Source organism: Branchiostoma lanceolatum, chromosome 2, assembly GCF_035083965.1.
Source record: "Branchiostoma lanceolatum isolate klBraLanc5 chromosome 2, klBraLanc5.hap2, whole genome shotgun sequence".
NCBI lineage: Eukaryota > Metazoa > Chordata > Leptocardii > Amphioxiformes > Branchiostomatidae > Branchiostoma > Branchiostoma lanceolatum.
The window spans coordinates 23,906,814-23,932,737 of record NC_089723.1 but is presented as its reverse complement, the minus strand read 5'-3'; the positions used below and the strand labels follow the sequence as shown (position 1 = coordinate 23,932,737).

General features: G+C 43.5%; 3 protein-coding genes and 1 long non-coding RNA gene across 10 annotated transcripts; 2 read left to right on the top strand and 2 right to left on the bottom strand.

Annotated features, from left to right (window-relative positions):
* Positions 1–140: 140 nt before the first annotated feature.
* LOC136428069 (AAC-rich mRNA clone AAC4 protein-like) lies at positions 141–3,333 on the top strand. The gene is made up of 4 exons (XM_066417332.1): positions 141–570; positions 1,153–1,290; positions 1,814–1,939; positions 2,215–3,333. The coding sequence occupies exons 1-4, from the start codon at positions 355–357 to the stop codon at positions 2,497–2,499; spliced, it is 765 nt and encodes a 254-aa protein (XP_066273429.1). The 5' UTR covers positions 141–354; the 3' UTR covers positions 2,500–3,333.
* LOC136428070 (ARL14 effector protein-like) lies at positions 2,057–6,042 on the bottom strand. 3 transcript variants are annotated; one of them, XM_066417335.1, is made up of 4 exons: positions 5,915–6,042; positions 4,913–5,052; positions 4,542–4,556; positions 2,057–3,614 (listed from the first exon to the last, which is right to left on the bottom strand). In XM_066417335.1, exons 1-4 carry the CDS (start codon positions 6,035–6,037, stop codon positions 3,389–3,391), a joined length of 504 nt encoding a protein of 167 aa, XP_066273432.1. In that variant the 5' UTR covers positions 6,038–6,042; the 3' UTR covers positions 2,057–3,388. The 3 variants fall into 3 exon arrangements, with proteins under 3 accessions (XP_066273432.1, XP_066273430.1, XP_066273431.1); XM_066417333.1 differs by having other exon boundaries at positions 5,861–6,025; XM_066417334.1 differs by lacking the exon at positions 4,542–4,556 and having other exon boundaries at positions 5,861–6,024.
* A 168-nt stretch (positions 6,043–6,210) lies between these two features.
* LOC136428060 (substance-K receptor-like) lies at positions 6,211–25,430 on the top strand. Of its 5 annotated transcripts, XM_066417316.1 has the most exons (4): positions 6,211–6,290; positions 9,240–9,283; positions 19,055–20,443; positions 24,090–25,430. In XM_066417316.1, the coding sequence occupies exons 3-4, from the start codon at positions 19,234–19,236 to the stop codon at positions 24,689–24,691; spliced, it is 1,812 nt and encodes a 603-aa protein (XP_066273413.1). In that variant the 5' UTR covers positions 6,211–6,290; positions 9,240–9,283; positions 19,055–19,233; the 3' UTR covers positions 24,692–25,430. The 5 variants fall into 5 exon arrangements, with proteins under 5 accessions (XP_066273413.1, XP_066273417.1, XP_066273415.1 ...); XM_066417320.1 differs by lacking the exon at positions 9,240–9,283 and having other exon boundaries at positions 6,219–6,290; XM_066417318.1 differs by lacking the exons at positions 6,211–6,290; positions 9,240–9,283 and adding an exon at positions 12,388–12,776.
* On the bottom strand, positions 25,380–25,844 carry LOC136428067 (uncharacterized). The gene is made up of 2 exons (XR_010754570.1): positions 25,783–25,844; positions 25,380–25,496 (listed from the first exon to the last, which is right to left on the bottom strand). It is a non-coding gene; the product is annotated as an uncharacterized lncRNA (long non-coding RNA).
* Positions 25,845–25,924: the final 80 nt, after the last annotated feature.

Sequence of the window (25,924 nt, the reverse complement as noted above, 5' to 3'; positions counted from 1 at the left end):
CATATTGGCGACTAGTACAGCCCCTTCTCATGGGTCCACGTGAAAAAGCGTTTATCAAAAGCTGCAGTATCATATCTTCCGCATGACGTCGCTGTTGCCCCCGCCCAAGACGTCATACCCCAAAATAGCACCTGACGTAAGTAGCGTCACACGGGTATAAAATCGCCCGCAGCATTGCATCACACGCAGTAACACAGACAAGACGAACAACATCAACATGAGATAGCCACAGTGTGGTTTCGTTTTCACCAAAAATGACTGCTCAACACGTGAACGTGAGAAGAACTCGACGGCCTAGGTGCGGAAATCATAGCGGGAAGCCTCCGAACCAGCCCCCGCCGGGCGAGGAACGGGATGACGGTCGCTAGCACCGCGTCCCAGACCCGGAAGTTGGAGTCTCCTCAGCGCCCCTCTGTCCGTAAGCGTTCAAACAGATCAAGTATCTATAACAACAGGAGAAACAGGTGGAGAAAACGTCGGGACGATTCACCACCGTACGGGGTCGGCTTGTGTACACAAAACTTCAGCGTCAGACTCAAGCACTACACGACCTTCCACTTCGAACGTCAGGTAAGGAGAAAGATCACTGCGTTTGGCCCTTTCTGCAGTAATGTTACTTTTATTCTGCTATTTTCAACGCTTATCTTTCATACTATTGATAAACCCGTCCTTGTATTGATATAACTATATGATTGACAGTTGTGATTCTTTCTTTCTCTTCACCACCCATGGTCCTTTCTCACCTGTCCCTATCACGAGCATACCGTTCACAGTTTTAAGTGAGGTCACCGCCTACACTTCACCAGGCTGGTACATTTATATATGCGTGATGCAACAGCAGTGTAAGGCCCTAAATCTATCAAACAGTTATCAAATAAATTTTCTGGGATCTATCATTGCTGTTGATTTGTACTCTCCAAGCAGAGGTTAGGCTCCGGCTTTGGATGTCTTTTTAGGCGTTTTTATCGGGCTTTTTATGTTGTCAGGTTTTCTTTTTGTCCGCCAGCCACTTTGGAAAAAGAGAACTTGACAACATGGAAAGCTCGAGTAGCGAGGAGCCAAACCTCTACTCGGAGAGAAGTTGATTTGGCAGGTGGGTGTCTGCAGTTCGTCAGGAGTGTGATACTCAAGCTGTGATGTTGTTGTACACAGGTTAGGGAGAGGCAGAGTGCAGGGCTGTCCTATGTGGAGCTGGCGGCCCACCGGAGGGTGGAGGACATGCACCTGTCCGCCGCGGCCGCTAGGATTAACGCCTGTCCGAACGCGGGAGGAAACTCTGTCTACTCAGAGGTACGGCTGAGCGACATGTTCTCCAAGCAGATGCAGCAGTCGTGCTTTTTTTAGCGTATTTGGCAGTGTTTTGTACGTTTTTCCGGATTAAATAACGTTTTTAACAGAGACCTGTCGGTCGGGTATCTGTAAAAAATATTCCAGCAAAAACGTACAAAAGACCGATAAATGCACTAAAAACAAGCCCGACTGCTACTTCTGCTTCGAGATTACGAGCGACAGGTGTAGCAGTACAAGTGCACTATTACAGTAGTCCAATACAGCATACGCCACATCTGTGTTTCTGTAAATTTTGTAGTGGCCACAGACGAACACAGTTCCGGTTACAACTTCACCTTAAAAACATGAAACATTGTACAAGCTCTATATGTTTCTTGATGTGAAGAAGAAAAAAGCTAACTTGTAATTGACAGGAACATGACCTTTTTGTCCTAATCAATCCATTTTGCTGTTGAATACAATGATATACATGTTTTTGTACCTTTACAAGTTGCTAACCGTGTACTGTACCCCTGTGGTGTAGGTGTTATCCTGTGAGCTGTTGTACCGCCTGTTCGGAGCCCAGCTGTTGAAGACGGAAATGGAAGTGACGTACTTCCCCCAGGGCGGGGCACTGACAGACTACACCTGTCGGCTCTTCGGAGTTCAGGTGAGTTAAGGTTAGGGTGATTGGTCCTGGGTTTAAATCCCCTGAAATGCCATCGATGTTGTGCCCTCGGGGAAGGCACTTAACATGACTTTTCTCACTCCACCAAAAGTCTAAAGAAACATTCTGTTAACTATTTATTCATGTTTCTGTCATCGTTGAAGACCACAGGTTACTTTCTCAAATTGTTCAGGTACAGGTTTGGACCTGTACCTGTACCTTATGTTACATTCAGTTATGCAGCCCTAGTCTAAGCTTTTTTTCTCTCCTTCTCTCAGGTTGGTGTGTCGGTTACCAGGGCGATGAAGTTCCGGGGCGATTTTGATCGCGAGGACGCGGAGAAACTCCTGATGAAGAAGCTGACCGGGGTCATCAACGCGACACAGAACACCATGGAATCCTGGGACAAACAGATCCTTCACGTGTGGACGCCTAGCAAACACGTGGCGCGAGTCGTCACGGTAACCTACCACACACTACCCACAGACGTCAAGGCTAACACCGTTGTCTTGGTTACGGTCGCGCAGGGCAACATCTTGCGTGAAGTTTTCCAGAATAAATGAGGACATTGGTTATACCCTTGAAAGGGACACAATTGTCATAACATATTTAGTCAAGAATAGATCTACACTTTCAAAGACACTATCTTTTAGATTAGCAATAGTGTTGCAATGTTACCATGATAATCAGATCAAAGTGAAAGTATCATAGGATCATACAAATGTCATATTGTTTAAACCATGGGAGGATATGGAATGTGGGTTTCTGTATAGATAAACCTTAATGTATATAAACTGTAAATATTGTTATTGCCCATCTTCACACAGCAATTGATGTTGCAATATTGAAATTACCTCCTTCAGCTGTATTTCTGTGGTAAAGACAGAAAAGAAAACGTTCCCAGCAGTACCCTCCTAACTGTATTGTTTGAAGAAATGCATTCTACACAATATTTTCTTTTACTATAGTGTGACATTAGGATATTAAAAAAATATGTCATTGAGATTATGTATAAACATTGTAGACCAGCTTTACATAAAAAATCTTTACAGGATATTTATATGTTTATATTTTGCTATTTTTCTATAAACATGGAGGACAAATAAATGACCATATGCTGACGTGCATTAATGTTTACTTACAGAATCTTACATTGAAGATGAGCTGCACTTTTCTTAAAGTAACTTACTGATAGAGCATATATTTATGCACATACATTTCTTGATACCTACTACAGGTACTAGTATATTAACAAAACAAGAACTCCCAGTGCATCACCATATTCATTAAAGGAAAACAAAATCTTACAAATTCCTGCAACCTGCAACTTTTGTTGTTTTTCAAGACCTATATGTACCATGTTTGAAAGTGATCATCTCCGTCCCCCCCCCCCAAAATACTAGAGGTATCTTATCTAGTTCCAATGACAATGCAGATGATACAAATGTAGCACTAGACTTGCTTGAATGTCCTTCTCGTCCCTCTGCATTCACTCTCGATCCACTCATAGTGCCACTTCCTATTGCACCTGCACTCCGCCCCACACTTCTCGGAGCCACACTTGGGGCAGGGGTAGTGGCACCCCGGACAGTCCTGCTCCAGACAGTCACACAGGTCCCTGCCGTCCGAGATCAGGACACCCGCCTCGTCGTACACGCATCTCTTCTTGTGCTTATCTCTGTGGAGGAGGAGGAGGGACGAAGCCAACACAGATTCCACCATGAAGCCAGTAAATAAAGGGTTCAAAACTTTGTTTCTTCAAGACTGTGTTACGAAAACACCATGTCACCACAGAACACAAATGCTAGTAGTAATAGTAACAATGGTTTGTTGAATGCCGATGTGAACTTTATCATCTTTCTAACCACCACCCTCGAGATTGGCTTTGTTAGACTGTTAAATGCATATTAGCCTGGATGCCAGACCCTACAAAGGCCAACTCCGTGGCTCCAAGGCCAAAACATCCCCAAGAAAATTCTACAACAGGCCCCTCTGAGTTAGACCCTGAGAAACACCCGCACAATAGATATTACAGAGATCGGGGGTCTGGCTTCCAGGCTACATGACAAGTGACCAAAAGAGTGGCGGACTGTGTAGAAGATACTGCAATCCACACCGGGTGAGGAGGAGTGGACAGCGGAGAAAAGTCTGTTTGGAGGCAGAAGAGGACAGTATCAGTGCTGATAAAATAATCTGTGCCATACAGTGCCAGTGGGGATTGGTAAATAAGAGCTAAAAATACAGTCAAACCTGTACAAGTGACCGCCTCTACATAAGGACCACCTGACCAATTTGTTTTGGTGGTCTCTTGGACTCATTGACACAAGCATCAAGAATCCCGTTTGCACCGAGTGACCATCTGTCATATAGACCAGATTTTATTGGCCCCTGAGAGGTCTTCTTGGGCAGTTTTGACTGTGTGTCAATGCAGCAAAAAACTTTGTGAAGGCTAGCATGGTAAAAAAAACTTTCTTGCCATCAAAAAAAATTACTGGTTAACAAAGATGATAACAACTTAAAAGAGCTTCATGTGCACTGTGCATGATAAAGACTAACAGTGGCATCACTGGCATGCAATTATTCATATTTGATGATTTAGCCTTACCTCTGTGAAGATTTTCTGCAAAAAAATTGAAGAAATAATATCAGAAAAATTGTAAAAAGCGCTGAAACCCTTTTGATCGACCCATTGCCACAACACAAGGCACCTGGATATTACAGGGGCACAGAATGTACCAGGAGATTTGTTATTAAGCATCTAAATAAATGCAAGTATCATATTCATTTGAATGCAAGGTCATGTGAGTATAGGTATATATTATAATCTGGGAAAGTTTGACTTACAGTGGACAAAGTCTGAAGGAATGACATGGAACATCGTGAGGAAAAGAAAGACACAACAAAGAACAGGGCAGTTGTTATTTGGACATCTTGTCGACTTGTAGCAGCACTCATGCTAGCTGTTGGGGCACTTACGCTTTTTGTTTCTGTTGCTGCACCATACGTGTTAGCTTACGCTTCTCACGTTCGCTCTTCTCAGGGTCGAAGTCCTGCAGCATGGGCCCAGGGTTACGGAACTGCAGATGCTGCAATGTTCTCTCTAGTATTGGAAGGGCCTAGGGACAGACAAATACAAAATGTTTCTGATACAAGTCAATTTAAGTAAAGTAGTCCATCATTACACTGTAATTCTACATGGTGCAGATGGTGTTAAAATACTAAAATGAAAAGTCTGCATTGACTTCCCTGTTTAATGATACATATATATTATATAGTGTATCAACATATGAATTAATCATTTGTACTAACGGTTTAGAAGCACAAGCAAAAACTTAACGGTGTTATACTTGCAAATACATGTGTCGTCAGTCATAATTATTGTGTATAGTAGCAGAGGGTGCTATTGCTGATATCAGCTATTGTCCTTGACCTCAACTCAAAGAAGTGTGGTGTGCTCTTCATCCTTCTGAAGGTTTGAGTGATGCTTTAATCGACATGTACAGGTAAAGCTATTTACAGATCCTACTGTATTCTAGAGCACTGCTAATGAAAAAAAGGGTAGTAAACTTGTAGTATCTGTGAACCTTCATACAATCATAGAGGAGAGAAGGCGTCCGCCTGTTAACGATATGGCCTGGTCTCGCCGATTTTCAATTTTTACTAGTATATTCATAGAAAAAATCAACACGGTGGACCACAAACAAACAAACCAAAAAGAGGTGACAACCAAACTGTGTTAGAAAGAGAATATTGTAAGTTAGAACTGGAACAGGAGACTGGAAAGATGTAAGTTTCATCAACAAACGCGTGAACAAGTAAACGCTGAACGGAGGTGGTGCGGTAACATCCACGCCACGGATGCCCAGCTCCAAAGGACGACACAACAGCCGAGTTCCGGCAGCACCAGACCACCATTCACCCTACCTTATCTTTCCTGACACCTGCCATAGCATTACTGTGAGGCATGCGGGCTTCTACCTTTCCTGATTCGTCCAGAACTTCCTCCGTTACTGTTGTTTTTTCTTCGGCTGGGTTTTCTTCTCCCTTCAAATCGTCCGCCATTTTGTTAGTGCTACCATTATAAAAAGGGAAGTCATCCATTTCATGTACATCACTGTACTAAGTATATTAAAAGAAAAGTACATTTACACCAAAAATTAGTCATATATAACTTTATTCAATTAAATGTATTATCATTTAGTGAGGGATGATGTGTTAATTTGGAACGTATTTTGTTACTTTTTTTTAATTCCCCCTTTTAAAAGTGCGATAATCTGCAGGTCAGAGGTTAGATCACAGCGGGAAGCGTCTGCTAAACGCTTAGAAAACTTCGGGCCGGTGTCCACGGTGGCAAGTAAGTCTTACAATCTTGGATCCTCATTCCTCCTTTAGAATACAATACTTGAGACACTGTCTGTATCGACATTGCTTGTATGTTAGGGTTGAATATCCTGGCATAGTTTAACTTGAAGTAGACAGCATATTATGTGAGATATTTTGGTGTATTTTGACATAGTTTTGAAGAAATTTGTGTGGCCACAACCGGCAACCCTGCTGGTGAAAATGTGACGCTGCAAGGCGCTGTGAAAATGGGGTGCAGCAGGGGCGTTTCAATAAAAAGAGAAGACCTGAAACAACCAGATAGATTTGTACGTTTAGAGTAAAACTTGAAACTTTCAACAATAGTTACTTTATAAAACATTGCATCTGTTGTGGCTGACCATTCACGAAACTTTTGATACGCTTGAGTTCATATGAATGCGAACTAACTGCATACACATGGACAAGGAGCTAGAGTTCTATCAAATACTAGTACTAGTGTATGTATAAGCTTTGTTAATTGTTTGGAAAAGATAGTTATATGTTCTCTCTGGTATCACTGCTGTGAAAAGCCAACGCGTAAACAGATTTGTCTTTACATATAATGAAATGATTATTATGTTAACTTTATTTGGACAAAAAAAACAATAGAAAAAGTAGGTTAATGGGGACGTGGCCCTAGGGCAGGGTATAATAACAGACAGGATTGCAGGACGACTTCTGTTTTTCATCAGTTTGAGCACTATCTTGACAGTATCAGATGCTGTTTGGGGTCAAACATCCTCTTTGGTTTCAGGGTATGATGTAGAGTAGAGTAGAGTAGAATTTTCGGTCAGGTAGGACTGTTCCAGTTTAGACCGCTCTTCATTGTTGAATTCCATTTCACTCAACTGTCATGGTGGGTTTGTGTGGATGTTCCAAAGCTCTGTGGTTGTACTTTACTGATGTAAAGATGGAAGGAACAATCAAAAGCTACAAAGTTTTGTATCGGTTTAAACCTTTAAGAACACAGGCTAGAACATTTAATCATCTAACGTTACAGAGTTAAAGATTTTTGTTGTTGTCCTCTGCAGCACTGTAAGAATACACATTTACCACTTAAATTTGGGGTGAAAGTGTCAACTTGTGAAGCAGAACAGGCAACACACTTACTGAGAGTGAAGTAGTCTATTTGTTTTGTCTTTTGTTTCCTGTTCTGTTTTCCCTGTGGGAAGGAGAAAGTGTGGCCATGTTGTTTGTTTGGTGAGGTCATCGCCTGATCATTCCTGGTGGAAGGTACACATGATATGCCCTGAGGAGCATGCACTCTGTCTGTCTGTTAGCTGGATGAGGAATTCAGATCATGCCTGGATGTTTGTCTGGCCATTTAGAACTGGAGTGATGTATTTGCTGTTGATTTGATGGCCGATGCTGGGAGCAATGATGATGACTCAAGTTCATCATATTTCACCACAGTAGTCCTCAATGAAAGATTTGGTTTGCCATCAATGCAGGGGGCTATAGACAGAGTCACCAGACCCTACCCAAATACACTGGAACAGATGTGCTTGTCTTGACTGGTTGAGAGCTCAGTCACAGGAAAACACTTTCTGCACAGTTTCAAAAGACTTACCAGTCAGGTTTCCCTGGTGATGTTTGCTTTAGGCACAGATGTTTGGCCTTTTCACCTCTCTGGTTCTCCAGCAAATGTGATTTGTGCCAGGTTCTCCAAGTTTGGTCTTTGCAGCAGTTTTTTCACACACAGACAGACTGTGGTCTGTGGTCAGGTTTTGTTTGGAGTTGTGAGGGATGTGAGAAAGGGTGAAAGATGAGATGTACTGAAGCTGAAAATGGTCTATTGTTCTGAGATAAGGGCAGGAAGGATTGTAGGTATTGTAGAATTTCTTTTCATTTCATTTTCACTCAGGCATTACATTGCACCAGAAAACGTAAAAAGATAGAGTATTGTGTTGGATAAAGATTGCAATTTCAGATTTTTACAAAGCTGTCCTATTCATCTTTCACTTTCTTTGATGAAGTGTTTTTTTAATAATTGGTCTCTGCTGTAGACTAATAGCACACATTGTGTGAGACAATCAATTTGTGCTGGTGGCTTTTCACTATCAACAGCCAACATTTGATTAATACTTTGTCATACAACAAAGGACTTCTCTGTCAACTTTTCAATAGTCACCACAGGGCTTCTTGAATTACTCACAAATAGGCAGAGCATGAATTTACACTGCACTCAATAAGGTGCTCTTTAACAATTCTGTTTCATCTCTTTGTGAAAAGAGGTTTTTGGCATCACAATGGGCACGGCTAATTCAATTACTCCTGAAATATATTGTAAAAGACAGACCCAGGTTCATTAGTCATTCTGTTACTGTGTGTGCAAAGGAAAGGGCGTTTATGTGCAATGTTACAGGCTTTGTGTTGACAAAATCCCTGAACAAAGCTGTAAACAATTGTTTATACACTGGGATTGGATGCTGTGGTGTTGTGCTCTTCTTGGCTGATCAGATTTCCTCAAAGAGAATTGAACCTCCTCGGTTTCTTGATATTCCAAATGGTGGTTGATGGTTAAAATTTATATTTCTGAGAGTGTGGTCTGGTAACAGAAAGGTCCCTTTAGAAAGCTGGAAAAGAAGGCAACAGTCAATGACATTTTAAAGGCAGAGAGTGGAGAAAACGTTAACAATTGTATGATCTGAAATTTGACATAAAAATAAGCATTCGGTATTCCTGATTTGACAGGCACAGACTTTAGATCTGTAAATCATGAAGGCATGCTAGGCATTTCTTACTAGTTATATGGGCTTATTCCCTATTTTCTCTTTGAGTGCAACAAGCTCAAGAGATTTCTGTATACGTGTACTTTATAGTTACAGAGTCTTTCTAGTAAGCCATGGTCTTCTTCCTTCAGTAAAATGCGACTTACAGTTCTCAGAATATCATAGAAAGTGCATAATCCAAAGATGGCTACCTGTTTATGTTTCTGCAGGTAGGAGAACCCAGCTTTATCCATCACAACTAATGATACCAAAGGTGAGACATTACCTATTATATCTCTATCCCTCGGATGACCCCTGCTTCCTTTAGGGATGACAGGGTTTAGGATAACCTAAACAACAACAGTGCAAAATTCCCATTAAGTGTTCAGACATTCTTATCCCCACCCAGTATGTATTGTGAACTGTCAATCCCTGTTCATCACAGCCACTTATCTTGTCTAAGTCTGCGCTGGTAAGAAGAATGGGAAAGACAGGTTGACAAAGGCTGAGACGTCAAGAGTTTGAATGTTGTTCTCCCCGGTTTGAACTGTCAGCATCAGTAGCCTATATCCATCCCTATTATTGTTGGGTTTCTTTAGAAGTTTAGTCTCCAACTATTCATGGTACAGACTGAAAAAAATGGCAGCAATGATGCTGCATGTTGATAATGGTGAGGAAACACAGATTACAAGAGTCACCAAAGCCTCAGCACAGCCCTGGAAATCCAGGACTTCAGGAATGTCTGATCAAGGACGTTACTGTCTGTGAGATGTCACATGTCAGACAAATATGTCTCTGCACATTCGAACAAGGACTTGAAGGAGGAACTATGACTACTGGTATGGATGACAAAATTGCCTTGCCTGATATAGTCCTCAGAAGTAGACTTTCGTGGATTATATCAACCTGGATATTGGGTTTCTAGCCTTTCTCATTTGGCATCATGATACCATCAAAATATAATTTCGTTGGTGAAGAATATCAAAAAGAGACCCAAATATCTGCTTTGATTGCCACTTGTAACATACCTGCTATGAAATGGGTAAATAGCGAAGTGCCACAACCTATTTCCCTGCCCATGACTGGAGGTTACAGCAAGCTGTACACCAGCTGTTCACCTCTTTGACTCTTCCACCTGCCCTGAAATTGTGGTTGGCACCCCTGGGAAGTTCAAAGTGCAAGTTCAGAGCTGACTGAGTAAGACTTGCAGCCTGTGGCTGTTTGGACTTTTGAAAAACATTTACACTACCCATACACACATGTGGAACATTGGACATTCTCCAATGACTTGTCATACCCTACTATTTTGACAAAATGGAACAAGCACACTGTTTAAAGCCAAACTCTAGGACTTTCAGCTATGTTGACATATTTGACCATTTGACCTGTTTGTAAAAGTGTTACTATTATCATGTAGATGAGTACACCAATTGTTTTTACAGTTTTCAGATTTTCTGCAATAATCAGAACAAAGTTTGCTGAGGCTATGTTGACATATTTGACCTGTTTGTTAAAGTGTTACTGATATCATGTAGATGAGTACACCAAATTAGACAAATGTGCAGTCACTGAAGTACTCATATTGTGTGTTAATTTTCCTTTAGTTGCTTTTGATTACACTTTAATATTGATATTCTATAGGGCCTACGTAACAAGATACACTGAGAACATACAACATACAATCAATATGTACATCTATTGTGATATACTGTTGAAAACATTCAATGTGTTCTCTACAGATTTTGCAGATTAAAACAGATATACTGTTTTCAAGATACGTGTTAACATATTTTAAAGATGCCTTTTATCATTTATGCACTCTACTTGAAAAGATTTATCTCAGGTAGAATTATAAGACAAGGCATTGTCTTCCTACACCTGCACATACAAAGACATCGTGATGATACATGAACCATGTGGACAGCATGGTCCTTAAGTACCTGCATTATTCAACATTTCATACATTGATGTATAAGCTGTAACCCTCAGGTACTTAGCAGAGAGGTACTCTCCCTGGGATAACCCCGCTGGGATCAACAACAAAGGGAATCAATCAACACTGATCGGCGGAGATCTATACAAACTAAGGGGTAATCTGTGTGAGCCATTATGATGGTGTATGCTCATGAAGGCATGAAGAGATCTGAGGCTTCTGTCATGAAAGAATCATCTTCAGATGCGTAAGAACAAAGCTTCTGCTCCTTTATGTTCGTGAGTAAGGGTCAGACACCCGTACAGTCCGATCTGCTTCAATTTCTGTATTGTGGGTGGTGGAAAATATAGTTGAGTGTCACCTAAAATCTGGGGTATTGTATGAATGGAAGGGCCAGCTTTGTTGGTAATTTGATCCATTAAAAAATCAGTAAGGAACAGGCCTTGAAGAAAAGTTCAAATGTTAGAATATTGCAGTATGAACACCGGTATATGTGATTTGGCAATAATGTTGAAGACTTTCTTACGTATGAAAAGCTGAGTTTATTCAAAATCCCCCAAATACATTTTGTCTTGTTTCATTGTCTAATGTTATGAAAGAAGGGATGAGACCCCTATGTTAGTGGATCACTGGCACTGAGGGTATGATGACAGCATCAGCTGCTGTCTGGAGGCTTTTATTCTCTTCTTATCTTTTGGTGACCCCATTGAATGATATGCTGCTTGCGGTGGACACAGGTAAAGATTGCATCAATCAACAATTGTTACTGTACAGACACAGTTGACATAAGAATCCATGTTGGCAGGTACTAGTATCACCCACCGCTAACACCCACACACATACACATCGTGTCCTATGTACCCACTCTTCTAAAGGGCAGAAACCAAGGACTGTTTCAACATGTATCACCAATGTTTAATGCATTTTAAGTACAAAGTTTGTTGTTGCAGTATGTTAAGTCAATAACAATGGGCTACCATTTACAGCATTGAACTTGAAGTGGCTATTTATTACACTTTAGTAACCAACCAGGACACAACTTTGAAATAATATGTAACTGTGTTAACAGACAAAGTGTTTATTGCCAGGCAATTATAAGAATGTTGACTAAACGTTGACCTATGATGTCAAATAAAGTAGTATAAAGTTTCTTCCAAACTGATGTTTTGTAAAAACTTTCGTACTTTGTTATCTGAATGCAGTACCGCTCTGATTTTCCTACATTGTTTGCGCTGTTTATGTAAATTCTGATGGGTTTATAATGTTGTAACGCAACGTAAGCACGATGTCGAACCTGTTGTGTTTTAGAGGGTCATGCTCTCCACACAAACCGTGTTGTTTCCATGGAACCGACTGTCCATAACTAGACGCGATAAACCGTAATTGTGATTTGAGTACACAATGGCAAATGAGCACGGTGAGCTGCTTATCATCTGACATAGTTTAAATGTGCACACCATACCACGGAGCTCTCTTTGTCCACTTTGTATCCCCGCAACACCGAAATCCGCCGTCTCTTCAGCCTGCAGTTCTCTGCCAACTGCAAATAGGTGTCGCTTTTGTCTGAGGCTGTTCAAACCTCGGGCGAGGTAATTGGCCTTGAGTGCAGCGTGATTTGAGTGGTTACTAATAGGTTGGTTGCTGTCGTCATTGGAGCGAGCCCTTCTCTGATCCAGTGAGAGGGCCCACTAGCAGGACCCAGTCAGACGGGTCTGTCACAAACCAACATGGCGACGGCCGCTCGGACTTACCGCGGACGACAAACCTTCACCTGAGCACCTGAGTTGGTGTGGGTCTTTTCTTGGATACTTAAAGCCGCCTGTTTCCCATTAAGGTGAGATGTCGCTGTTATAACTGAGTTTCTCTACCAGAGTAAGTCTACAGTTCCAAACATGGGGTGTTTGATGGCGCTGAAAGCGTGAAGATCGTTTGAAGAGAGTCGAGGATTTGTTTGTATCAGCTTTGGGGGTTTCGACGCCACCAAAATATCTTGTCTGATATGTAACTTGGTGCTAAACCTCTAACGATCGCTGGGTCAATTGATGTTTTGGGAAGATTCGTGGTGTTTTCTCAAACGAACACTAAGACAACCCGAACGAAAACATGTTGATGCTCTTGTAGCAAGGACTTTGTCGGTCATAGTATTTTTCAAACAACTTTATTGTAAAGGCAGACTTTAAATTTTTAATCTAGACTTTTAGTACTTTTCCGGGTTAGAGAAACGTGATTTGAGATTTCGACTTGTCAAGCCTTTACGAGTGATGAACGTTGACAAGCAAAGCCTGGACGACTGACTAGCATTGACAGATTGGTAAACACTGTCTACAAGCTATCAGGTACAATATTTGTCGTCAATTACCATCATGTGATTCACGTCCTTTTCGTTGAGAGAAGAGTCATACTTCCGTTTGGCCTACCTGTAGTACATCCGAATCATGTCTACCTCACTACAAAGGTTCTTTTCTAAACAATATTGCAGCAAAACAGGTGTGTTCGATCTCGGACAGAAACCTGCGTCGTTTCATGCACAAATAAAACCACTAATGTGAAGGCTGTAACAATCACTCCTTAATTACACTACTTCACAATGGTCTTTTCCTTTGTCAGCTTCAGATTCCGGACTCTTTCCCACGACTGAATTGTTCAAATATCGATCGCGTAGTAGCCACAAAGGCTGTTCCCATGTGTGCTGTAATTTGCGGGCCGTACTGTACAACCACATTTAAGTTCACGACCTTACTGTCTACCATCTCGTGATATCACAGAATACACTTGTCGGAACATATTAGTTTGGAGAAATACCAAGTTCCGGGCTCGGGTCTCTTCTTTGTCCTCCCCGTATCGCCATGAGTGTCAGCGTCTTTTCCCGGATGTGGCTCTTTCGACCAGACTATGGCGTCGAGTGACCACTTAGTAGAGCGTCAAGACAGCGTTATATTCAGGGCGAGTCAGTATTGATAACAGCTGTATCAAACAACCTAGTGCACCGAACAAAAGAAACACGTGGAAGTGGACAGCTAGGCGTTAATGCTTCCCTTTGAGTTGTCAGGTTCAAATTAACTAGAGTTTTCAACATTTAACTACCCTGGGAGCTTCCATCACATGCAACCTTTCTGAGCTGAGCGCTACTGTTTTCTTTGCAAGGTTGGTATCGTCACGGCAGAGATTAAAAAGATTACGGATGTACCTACTACTTAAAGTGAGCGATAATTGTAGACATTACCCACAAGCGGGGACGCTTTTCCTTGCAGGTGGGCCTGTTTGCACGTATTTTTGAACGTCTCTGCCGTGTAAGTCTGTATGTACACAGGTTATTCAGTGGCCATTGCAAACAAGAATGAATATTTCACCAGTCAAGAGGCTATTGTAACAGCCATGTGGGTACACTAGCCGTGTTTTTGTTGTTACTGCGTCACTGTGTGGGAAATAGCTTCGGGGTTGGCCTTTGCTTGACCTATGTTTTTTTTTTGCTGTAATTACGCGAGGAATGGTGCTGCCTTGTAAGATCTGAAGGTATGTCCTTGTTTTCCAGGATGGGGGGGGGGGGGGGACTACATTTTGACAACCGTTGAAACTCTGTCGTATTCAGCCATATTAGCAATTCAGGGCCAGATCGTGATGAATAACACTGTTTTATAGCGGCAATAGCACCCTGTTAGTACCCTAGTAGTTTCAAACACAATTAATCCCGATATATTTGCGTTGTCAAGTCCCATAAAGGCACGGCCTTATTTAGAGTAGGTGTAAAACTTGAAGAGGAACTTATACACGAGTCCTTGTGTGCAGTTAGCGTGCTGATCAAGATTTCCAATGATTTATAACTCTGAGATTGGGGCCCCAAGCAATCATAGGAACATCTGGCATAACTCTTCATGTTCCTGACCTTGCGCTTTAAAGATAGGACCTCCAGAAGGGGGGAGTTCATGATGCTTTCGCCGCCAGGTCAGGCAGGGCAAGAGGTCAATGTTGGGCTATCCATTACAGACAATAGATCTAACGGTAACGAAACTGTTTGTCTCCAATTATTCTAGAAAAGCTATCAATTCCAAGACTAGAAAACTTTGCCCTAAAGACAATGAACGTCGGTTGTTGGAAATGATACATGGTCGAAGAAAGGTTGACCCCACAGTCATATAGTTTACATGTCAATGCAGCCTCCACTAATCTTCTGAACTCATTAGTCGTTTCGTTGTTGTAATGACATTCGAAGGTCAAGGGTGATAGCGGAAGGCCTGTAATGGGGTCGGTGGTGCTTCCGTAGAGGTCATGAAGACAACTTGATCAATTATTTATTTTTTGTCATGATATTGTAGAATTAATTTTGCGACGATGACGATTATTTGAACATCATGTCGTTCACTGTCTACAAAAATCGCCCTGGAAATATCAAGGCCTTGTTTCTCTTGAGGTAGCGTGAAAGGTCGGATCCTCAGCTTTTATCCAGGGAAAGTGTTGTCCTCGGGGGCCTGTGTCACGGGAAAGGTCATGAGGGCTCCGTTCTGGTCACTGTAGGCCATTGTCGTCTGCACAATCTTGGCATCATCCCGTGGTCTTGGTCTGACGGTGCACACCGTGGCAGACACAGGAGTTATATACGGTATGACACTGCAGAATCACGGAATGTAATCTTTCCACTTCAGTACGCCCAGTGTATCTGGAGAGACAATTCTGTCAGTTGCTCGCCTTTTCGTGACTACTCGGCGGATTGAACATGACCCGTGGACGCGTGTGGAAAGCAGATAACATCGCCAGTCGCCGCCTCTTTTGTCCCCGATGAATTTACCCGTCTGCACTCCGTGAAAGGTTACTGTGCCTAACTAACTTGGGCATCTCGGGGAGCTACACTGGCGGTGGGTATCATGGACTGCTTGGTCACAGTTGAACTTGACTCCAACCTGGAACCTGGACTCTGCTTTGTCTGAAGGTGTGTTAAACAGTCTCATTAGTTGCATTAGAGGGACGTTTTATAGATCAGCGTTTCTGCTGTCGTTGCCATAAGAAGCGGCCAGATCCTTATACGTCCGTATAGAGATAGGATGGTATGAATGTTTGTTCTGTTCACAGAGTGACGATAGACTCATAGAGAAGGCCTGAGCCTGGCGTGGGCTGTATAGATCTACTCTACTCTACTCTACTCTACTCTACTCTACTCTACTCTACTCTACTCTACTCTACTCTACTCTACTCTACTCTACTCTACTCTACTCTACTCTACTCTACTCTACTCTACTCTACTCTACTCTGCATATTGTAGTATGTGCTGAAGTCGTCGTCCAAGACCGTCGTCCAAGACCAGATACTTGAAATATTTCTAGGAGGGAGGGGTCGCTGTGAAAGGCCTTGGTATGCTATTCATCTAAACTTCTTAATGCCGGTATGTTACTGTATTCACTGGAGACTGATACACCACTTTTGTCCGTCTAAAGCCTCCAGGAAGTGCTAGTAATAGTAGTATGTGAAGTGTAGGGTGTGATAGTGACTCAAGGGCCCCTCTCACGTATGTCGTACAACAGGTCTAAGCTGGGGACATTCGTAGGACATTTTGGTTGTGCAGCCCCCAAAAAAACTTGGCGCCCGATAACACATCTGCTCTGAGCTGACTGAGGAATTTGACTTCTGTGTCACTGTCTTGTCCTAGCTGAGAGTCATGTTTGGGCTCTGTCGTGTCTGACTAATTTAGGTAAATATAACATAACAGCCAGATGTACTGTGTAAGCAGACTAACTAGGTACCCGCTGACACAGGATTGCTCCGTTTATCAGGAATGTCGCAAGAAGTGATCTCAAAGCAGGTGTGTGGTTTTGGCTTATTTTTGTTCGTCTTTGAGCGATACTTTTCTACGTGACAACTCACCACAGCACCGGAAGAAACTCGTACCACCTGAAATACGCACAAAAAGTGGCAAACGACCCAAGACCAGACATCCGCATAGTTGGAGACACGAGGCATGTCGTTCGCCATTGTGAAGGTTTAGTCTGAGCAGTCAGGCGTGGCGCAGGGAACACGTCTGTGTGGCATACGTCATTCACCAGTCGTCCGTCAAGATCAGGACTGTATACTAGTGTACTGTAGATCACATCTAGATACTGGAAATTGTCTTTTAAAAGTGGGAACTTCTTTGACATGTTTGACGGACTGTATGTCTAATTTTGCGGGGGAAATATTTCTACATCAGCACAGTACATGTATTTCGGATGTTTCAAGCGTCTTGGGAAACAGTAAGTAGTAAGTACTAAGTATCCCGAAGTTCTCGTTTTCAGGCAAAGCTCTTTAATACAGTGGTCTGGACTTAGACAGTGTGCTTTGGACAGTGCAGGGGTTTTTGAACTTCGATTGCTCAAACTAGCGAAGCTATTAGTGTTTGTATGACCTATTGCCAGTGCTATGCAAGGGGATTACTTTGGGTTCAAGGTCATGTTCTTGTTTTGTGTACAGTGATGTACTTTCAACATGTCGGGAAGGCGGTCTAGTTGAGGGACAGACAGGTGTGGTCGTTTTTTTCGGGTTCTGGAGAGAACGGCCCCAGAACGACGTTTTGGCTCATTTGGACGGTTACGACTCGCTAAAATGTCTTCCCTACACGGTAAGTTCCCATGCCCAGAGTGAAGACAGGAGTCTGTAACGTGTAACCGTACACGGACTGGGACCGCACGGCCACACAGGTGCACGAAACCGTGAAGGGATTTACCCGTCATGCCTTGCCTTCAGCCCTCCTCTCAGCTTTCGTCAGTCCTCTGTATTCCCACGGCGAGGTCAAAGGTCACCACTCGTCACTTTGTGAAGAGAAACAGTCATGACCTTCCCCCCTTTTAACCAACAGAAACGGTTCTAACATCTGTTACTTGCTCTACATGCAAATCTCTCGCCTCCCTGTCGGCGCCTGAGTCAAACTATTATTAAGAACGCATGTGGAACGAATAGACCGTGATCACAATTAAGTCCAAACGACACAAAGGAGAAAGTTGTGACCAAGGTAAATATTAGACGAAGCCCTTTGAGTAAGTGTATAAGCCCCCTCTGCTTTGTGTACCACATAAAAGAATGCGGGGTCAACGGACCTATTTGCCATTGACTTGTGCAAAAATATACTTGCAGTCTCGCGTGGCATGTGGAACACGCACCAATTACACAGTGGAGAGGTGGGAAGAGTACACAGTAGAGACTTGGGTGGGTCCCTCTGCCGTTGTTGTGCCCTGACAGTTGAGTGTGTTGCCGGTACGCTTAGGGTGTCGCTGTTTTGTTTGGGGTAAGTAAGGTCCTTACTGTGGCTATTTTAGGCACGTCTTTCTCTGTCAAACATTTCATTCGTCTTCGATTTTGAAATACTCAGTGAACTTGCCGCCAAGCTGCTGCCCCCTTTTACACACTCCAGTCGCAAAACGAAAGAGCGTGGGGTCACTGTACAGTTCCCCCCACAACTACCGCACCTCTCACGGAAGTATGTACATGTTTCCCTTCAAAAGGACCACAGGCCGGTAACTCAAGTTGGCTGTCAGATCTCAGTAGTGCACAGTGGCCGGGGCTTCTCGTGTCCCCATTTATGATTAACTCACAATTGACATGTCTTGATTTGAACCGTTACTGACTGCTCATTTCTAAAGATGGAGTATTTGCTGATAGGTAATGTCGTTAAATGGTGCGTGCCAAATGTGCATAACGAGACACAAAATGAGTTGCCATGCACGACGCCGTGAAGAAGGTAGTTCGTTTGTTGGGCGGGCACACAAAATTGGAGGCCTGTGCAGTTAGATCTGTGTGTTATTTACTGAGCTCTAACATAAACGTCGAGAACGTCGGTGTTACCTGTCCTTTGTTTGTTATGAATATTCCCTCCGTCATGTCCCTAGTATTTACACTGAAAGGATGTCAGTTGGTCCTCCCAGGTAAGCGATACAGGACGTCAGTTACGCATGCTCCACGGACAACCGTCACTTGATCCACTTCAATTACGACCCTAATTCTTCTCCCCCCGTTCAGTCAAAGGTTGTGCTGAAACTCAATCTGGCGCGGGCACCTCCGCGGGCACCTCCGCCGGCTTGCCAGGCGTATTTGAGGCAAACAAATCTGAGATGGCCATGTTTGAGACCTCTGTGTTTTCTTCTTCCTTTCCAGGTGGTGAGTTATGAAGACATCACGCGTCTTGTGGACTGACTACGGGATTTTCCGCACCTCGGCTAGTCTTCCATGAGTGCCGGAATGCCGCCAGGACTTACTGGGGGATTTTCTACGCAACACGGGGTTGGTCAAACGACATTGTTGTGCTAAAGAAGGTGAGAAGCAGGTGGTTTTGGATGACACAGGAGTATGGGACCGTAACTGTGCCGATCGCCATGGTCGGGAACCGATCAGCGGTAACCCCGCAGATGGGAAACGGGCTATCCCCGGCCGCCATCGGGCTGCAGGCCACAGCCTACGTTATACTGTTCATCATAGGGGTGATTCTGAACACATGCGTGTTGCTGGTGGTCTACAAGAACAGGACTATGCGAAACGTCACCAACATGTTCATCGTGTCGCTAAGCGTGGTGGACTTGGTGACGTTGTTGGCTGTGGTGCCTTTCGTGATTGCCGCCACCGTGACCGACGACTGGCCCTTCGGCGGAGAGTTTTGCCAATTCGCCGGCTTTCTCGCCGTGTCTTTACGGAACGTGTCCATTATATCCGTGGCAGGCGTAGCTGTGGACAGATACTTTGTCATCGTCAGACCCTTCGCGCCAAAAGTGACAAAGTCAAGGGCGTGGAAACTGATCGCCTTCATATGGTGGACAGGTTTCGTCAGCTGTGTGCCGCCGCTGTTCGGGTTCGGCATGTACACGTACTCGACAGGTAAACACTTCTGCGCGCTACACTGGGCAGGGGGAGGGTCTGCCCTGGCCTACAGCATGTACCTCGTCTCTGTCATCTTCCTAGGTTCGCTCGTGGTCGTCATATTCTCGTATTACCTTATCCTACAGACGACACGGGAACAGATGAAGAAATCGACTCTCAATGGGCTCTCTCCGTCAGCGCAGCACGGCAGGAACGGAGCGACCTCCCCCCTGTCCCAGGGGAAGGCCCTGCGCTCCCCCACCCTCAGCTCCGTCGTCCCCGTGGAAAACAGGACTACACAAACCGTTATACTCGTCATAGTTGCCTTCCTCGTCACATGGACGCCATATTTCCTACTCAACCTGTACAGAGGACTAGCTCAGGACAAGACCATCGCCTCTGTAGGTGACTTCATCACCACGTGGCTCTCCTTCTCTTGTTGCGTGTTCAACCCCATTCTATACGGAGCTCTGAACTACAGATTCAGGAAAAGTTTCCAGGAGTTGTGCTCCAACTGGACCTTCTCGCTGTCTCGGGTTACGGAGTTTCTGGAGAGGATGAAGGGAGGCCAGGGGTCGGGTCGGCGGGACGGGTCGCGGTACGTCCCCGAGCAGCCCGAGGGAGGGACCCTCAGTAGGAGTTACGAGAACACACCGGTGGCAAGACGGTCTCAGAAGACTCTAGCAGCTGGGGGTAAGTCTTGTTATTTGACCACGGTTACGTCCCAGGGATAGAAATTAACCCAAACTAGAAAATGTACAAACTATTTTCGAAATGTTGGTGCGTTGGAAACCTGCTTGCAATGTCGCTTATCTTGTCTACACAGTTGTTCTCAAGAAGTGAATAATATAAAATATCATAGTTTTTGAATATCAATTTTTTTAAGATCAAACGTTGACAAGAAACAGGTTCTTGTGAGACGTTGCAGCTGACCGATGTGTGAACACAAATGGTATCCTGTAAGAACGTGTTGACACTCAGACATAAGGCAGCTGTTGGTCACGAAGTGCCCCTCGACCGTCCGCGTTTGTTTACACCCGAAACTGAAGCACTTCTGCTCCTGTCGTTACCTCCCTCTTTCCTTCAACTCTGACACTCTTACCGACTAAGAAAAGACATACTGAAAACTCCGTGTTTGTAAAATTTAGAGAGGAGGATGGTTAAGCATTGTGAAAACGGAGTCGATTGATGGAAAAACGATCGATGTATGACGTTTTAGATTAGAATTTTATTGAATAGGTATGCTCATAATTTTATGATTGAGGTAATTTATCATGTCATAATGCAGGCTATTTCAATAACGTAGTTGGCCTTTCAAGAAAATAAACAAAACGGAGATGTTCCTCGGTAAACCACTTTGGACCACACTGTACCGAAAGCCCAATGTTCCAGCCCTAAAAACCGGCTACGCCGAAGATGAGGCTTTAGGCTGCTTGTGTTTCGTCAAATACCTTCACGCCAGGCAATTTGCTCTATTAAAGTAAGTGCACTTCGACGTCTAAACAAGACGTGCGAACAAAGCGCCGGTCCTTCTATTTGGACATTCGATCCAAGTGGGGGGAAAAGGGTAAACTTGATAGTTGTTGGTTGAACCGACGCCAGACAAGGCGCCCGCAAATATTAGACAACAAGTAAGCATGTGGGGTGTACTTAAAGCTTTGCTACATGACATTCCCCACTCTACGAGGGCAACTAATGTTCTTTTATTTGTACTTCACGTCCATGTAAAGCAAACGAGACAGACAGGGCAGTCTGTATTTGTATTGAACACTCAGCAAGGTCACACAGTTAAGACACTGTGACTTTCCCAATAAAACGTTACTAATAACTATAGAATATTTACTTTAACGTTACTATAACTATAACACTTTTATTACAACGTCACTATAACTATAACACTTTTACTATAGCGTTAGCAACTCTGACAAAAAATGTTAACATATTAAATTTATAACGTACTAAACGTTACTATGATATAATTGACGACCTATTTCTGTCCAGACAGAATGATGAATATGACATCAAAATGGCTTTTATGTTTGTAATCCAACTGTCAGTTGCGATTAAACTAACGTCATTATGATATACATTATTGCTGTTTGTCATATCTAAAACTTTGAGATTGTACACTTTGGGGATTATATTTCGTTATTTTCCATACGTACAAAGCAGTTGACTGCCAGCTGACTTTCAGTTGACTACCTAAAAACTCGCCGGATCTTTAAATAACCTTGTTAATGCCATAAATAGGCAATTGGCACCTCCCGACCCCTTTATGTCCACACCAATAAGTACTATTTAACGCCAGGACGTGCTTGCCCTAGATATTTCTTTAGAAATCCGCCGTGCACCTGCGAAAACACCGTGTCATCTCACGGAAGCGTGTCGACGGTAGCCCTTTGTTTCACTGATGTTCCGTCGTTTGTGCACATTTGGCCGAACCTAGTTCTGTCCCATTACATTCCGTCAGTGGGTAAATTTGAACACGTCACGCCGTACTGGCGCTTTTCGGACAGGCGGAACGGTGCGGAGGATTGTGACTACGCCTGTCAGTATACACGTCCTCAGGGATTGCTTATACAGACTATTCCATTTTCAAATGTTGGAGGTATTAGGTGTGGTATTACACCTCATCGCGCCTGCAAATAAGACTCCAAAATAACTTTGATGGCGTCAAGCTAGGAAGAAAATGTCTGAAATTTGACCTAGTAAATGTGGATTTCAACGTTAGGACGCCACGAAAAACATTTGGATAGGAATAACTGTATGAAAAGTTTAATTAGTGTCAAATGCAAAGAACAGACTGTTCCAGATAAAGGTAGTTTAACTAACGACGTTTCTAACGACTATTTTGTTTGAAAAGACGCACTGTGTTGACTAGGGAATAGTGTATGGTCAGGAGTTTCCCATGAACGTTTGACAAGTGTAGGCATAACTCCGCAACCAAGCGACAAAACATCGTCCAAATATTAGTCCCTGTACACAATAGACAGTATCAACAAAGTTTGAGCCGGTACTAAATGTCGTTAACGGTCGCCTGTATTTGTGAATGTGTAATTTGTCAATGTTACAGCTAACTATGTTATGTCTGTGGTGAGGTACGTTGTTCTATGGGGTCAACTTTTAGGATCACTTCATGGCATTTCAATGAACTGTTAACCGTCGTATTTGAGGAATGCTTTGATTGGCATAAGAGGAATACAGCGAAGTAAGGTTGTTTCTGCTATCATTTCCTTGCGCACCAATCGTACTGTTCTTTATATTTCTAAAATCATATCAATGGTTTATTGAGGAAAGGTACAGGGTATCCAACATTGGTAGCCGATAGGCTGAAATGATGCCTGGACATTACAACGAGATAAAATCATCCGGTAGAATTTAATAAAGAAAACAAAGAAAAACTTTGAACATCACAGAGAAAGAAAGGCACACAAATTACGAAGTAATAACAAGCAAATCACAAAAGCTCCCGGCTTCATTCCGTCACGTTCTTAAGTCTGACACAAGTGACAAGCCCAGCATGTTTACTTGAGACTTCGCCACCTTCCGTCGGGTTTGTCCCAAAACATAGCAACACCCGGGGATACAGGGATAGGGGTGGAGGTCGGATCACCCTGGTAAGGCCACGGGACGGTTGGCATTTTCTGGCCTTTCTTTTTTCCACGGAATTTCTGTAGTCTCAAACAGACTCACTGGGTTGCCGGAAATAGAAGAAACTATACAAATAGGGTGTATACATGTCAGAGGAGTTAGCCAGTCAGAGTTACAGGATCCCATGATTCCTGTAACTCTGGCGTATCATTCAGTGTATTTTCCCCATCTCTATTATTTCCAGCAATCTAGGACCTCGAGTCTGGCAGAGACTAGAATTTCTGCACGAGCCCCTTTGTTTCCCATTTGTGTACACTTCGTCACCATGGTACTAGTGATGGATAGAGTCTTTACCTGATGTCCATTGTGCCTCTATCTCTGTTGACGTTTAAAAGTAAAGTTATGGTTTCATACAATTGTAATGGATGGACGTATGACTGCGTGGTTTTGATTTCGTGTTGTAAACTCCGATTTATCTTATAAACATTGTGTCCTTGGAGGGGGCTGTTACGATGGGATGTTAGCCTCCTTCGCAGGTTCTGCAAGTTTGGCTTTTTTTTCTGATGGCATATCAGTTCTGTTGCGAGACTGGCAACGATAAAAACCGAGTGCAAATAAAAAGTGGTATGCTATCAGATAAAAAAACAAGAACAGACTCGTAGAGCCTGCTAAGAGGCTAATGAGATGGTACATGATAGATAATATTGAATCATGTAGATAACATGTCTATCCTTGCCTTTGACTACAGGGTCCAACGGACAGGCAGGTGCACGCCAGGACCGTGGCAGACGCACCCCGGGTGTCAGGACCTTGGAGCGGAGACCGAGTCTGCCCACCACCCGGACGGAGTCCTCCCTGGCCCGCGGCGTGTACGCACAGAACGGCGTACCCAGGCCAGGGTCGTCCTTAGCACGGAACCTACCACCGCGGGCAGGGTCGGCCCTGGGGAGAAGTGTCACACCCACGGGAACGCCCAGGATCCCACCGTCGTTAGTTCGCAGTAGGACTCCGACAAACGCCCACAGACTCATGTACTCCTTACCGAGGAGTACCACGCCGACCGCCGAGATGACAGCGGCCGGTACCGGGCGCGCTACGACCGCCACCACCCCCAGGTTACCCCCCAGGCCACCCCCAAGAACTGACCACCACCCTCGGCCTCCGTCCAGAAATGACCCTCTTCCTCGCCCCTCCTCAAGGAACGACCATCCTCAGCGTCCTCCCACAAGGAACGATCCTCGGCCCCCTTCAAGAAATGAATCTCCTCTTCAATCACCTTCAGGAAACGACAATCCTCCTCCTCAGTTGTCGCGAACTGTAGCAGACGTACATCTGGAAGCTGTCTTCTAATCCCCACCTATCGATTTGGACATACCTTGCAGTGATCTTGATTTGTCTTTGTTGTGAACTTGAAGCTAATTTGAGCTACCACAAACGCCCCCAGTGATGAATTTGTTGAATGCAACAAGCGATAGGTATAATAGTGTGCGTCTAGTACGGACTGTCTTCCGTAATCATGTCAGGGAAATCTGTAGCATCCGATGAAAGTTGGCTGATTGTTGACCATCGAATGCAAATATGTACATGCCCTCTGTGGTTGATACAGAGTGTAGGTTATGATGCCTATTTCATGATGTCTACCATAAAATGACCACCATAAAATAACTATGCTGTCTCAAGCATTGTGTTACAAAAATTGCAAAGACGTTGGTATTATCTCTCAAATTTGTGTTCATTTGCTACGTTGGGAAAAACGCTAATACGTCTATTTCTATGTTGTTGACTTGTTGTGCCTCGCTTATGCTCACGTTATGCTAGCCCAGTATCTTGCCTATAAGACCCACTGTTTCTTCAATTTGGGTTGGAAACAGTTGGATATTGTTCCCAAAATACCGTTTCTGTATTGTTTATATTATGTGTGTATACGACTAGACGTTTAGGTAACAGATTGAATAAGCCATCTAGTCTGCTTTGTACAGTAACTTATTTTTTCTTACAAAGTGTTTTATAACCTTAACTTACTCATATTTAGCGAAAGTATATCTATAACGTTTATTGAAAATAATAAACAAGCCATTTGTCGTAACAACAGTGAGTGCTTACTGTGTACAAATGTGTGAAGTCTTCGGTTCGTCGATACAATGACAATTGCTTCCTGCATTTAATGTAAAAAAAAACGAATAAAAATACACACGAAACAAGCCTACAACAAGTTAGAAATCATGAGACACCCAGTTCGAGAAAACAAACTCGAGAAAGTTTGTATACCCGGGAGGAAATTCGAAAACGTAATCTGCATCGAGTAGCCCCATACTTTTGTAGCTGTACGTTGGTTGCATGTGATCGTAGTTTATAGATAAGCAGTTGTCTAGTTCTGGCTCAGTTCGCTCGTTATTGAGTAAACTGACGTCTCAACATGTAGATTAAGCCCAAATACCAACCTTGTTAGTTGTAACGCTTTACAATTTTCCGTTAGCTGCTCGGAATGTCATTGTATTAGGTGCTGTAGTGTTTAGTACAACCGAAGCACACTAGGCGTCGTTCCTAACAAATGGCGAGAAAGTTGGAGCAGAGAGTGGCTGT

Bases quoted from the DNA above. Each gene is read 5' to 3' on its own strand.
- LOC136428069 (XM_066417332.1), top strand. From the start codon at position 355: ATGACGGTCGCTAGCACCGCGTCCCAGACCCGGAAGTTGGAGTCTCCT. The intron at 571-1,152 runs GTAAGGAGAAAG...TGTTGTACACAG, and splicing joins CCTTCCACTTCGAACGTCAG to GTTAGGGAGAGGCAGAGTGC. The intron at 1,291-1,813 runs GTACGGCTGAGC...CCTGTGGTGTAG, and splicing joins GAAACTCTGTCTACTCAGAG to GTGTTATCCTGTGAGCTGTT.
- LOC136428070 (XM_066417333.1), bottom strand. From the start codon at position 5,998: ATGGCGGACGATTTGAAGGGAGAAGAAAACCCAGCCGAAGAAAAAACA. The intron at 5,053-5,860 runs GTAGGGTGAATG...GTCTGTCCCTAG, and splicing joins CAGGTGTCAGGAAAGATAAG to GCCCTTCCAATACTAGAGAG.
- LOC136428060 (XM_066417316.1), top strand. From the start codon at position 19,234: ATGACACAGGAGTATGGGACCGTAACTGTGCCGATCGCCATGGTCGGG. The intron at 20,444-24,089 runs GTAAGTCTTGTT...CTTTGACTACAG, and splicing joins GAAGACTCTAGCAGCTGGGG to GGTCCAACGGACAGGCAGGT.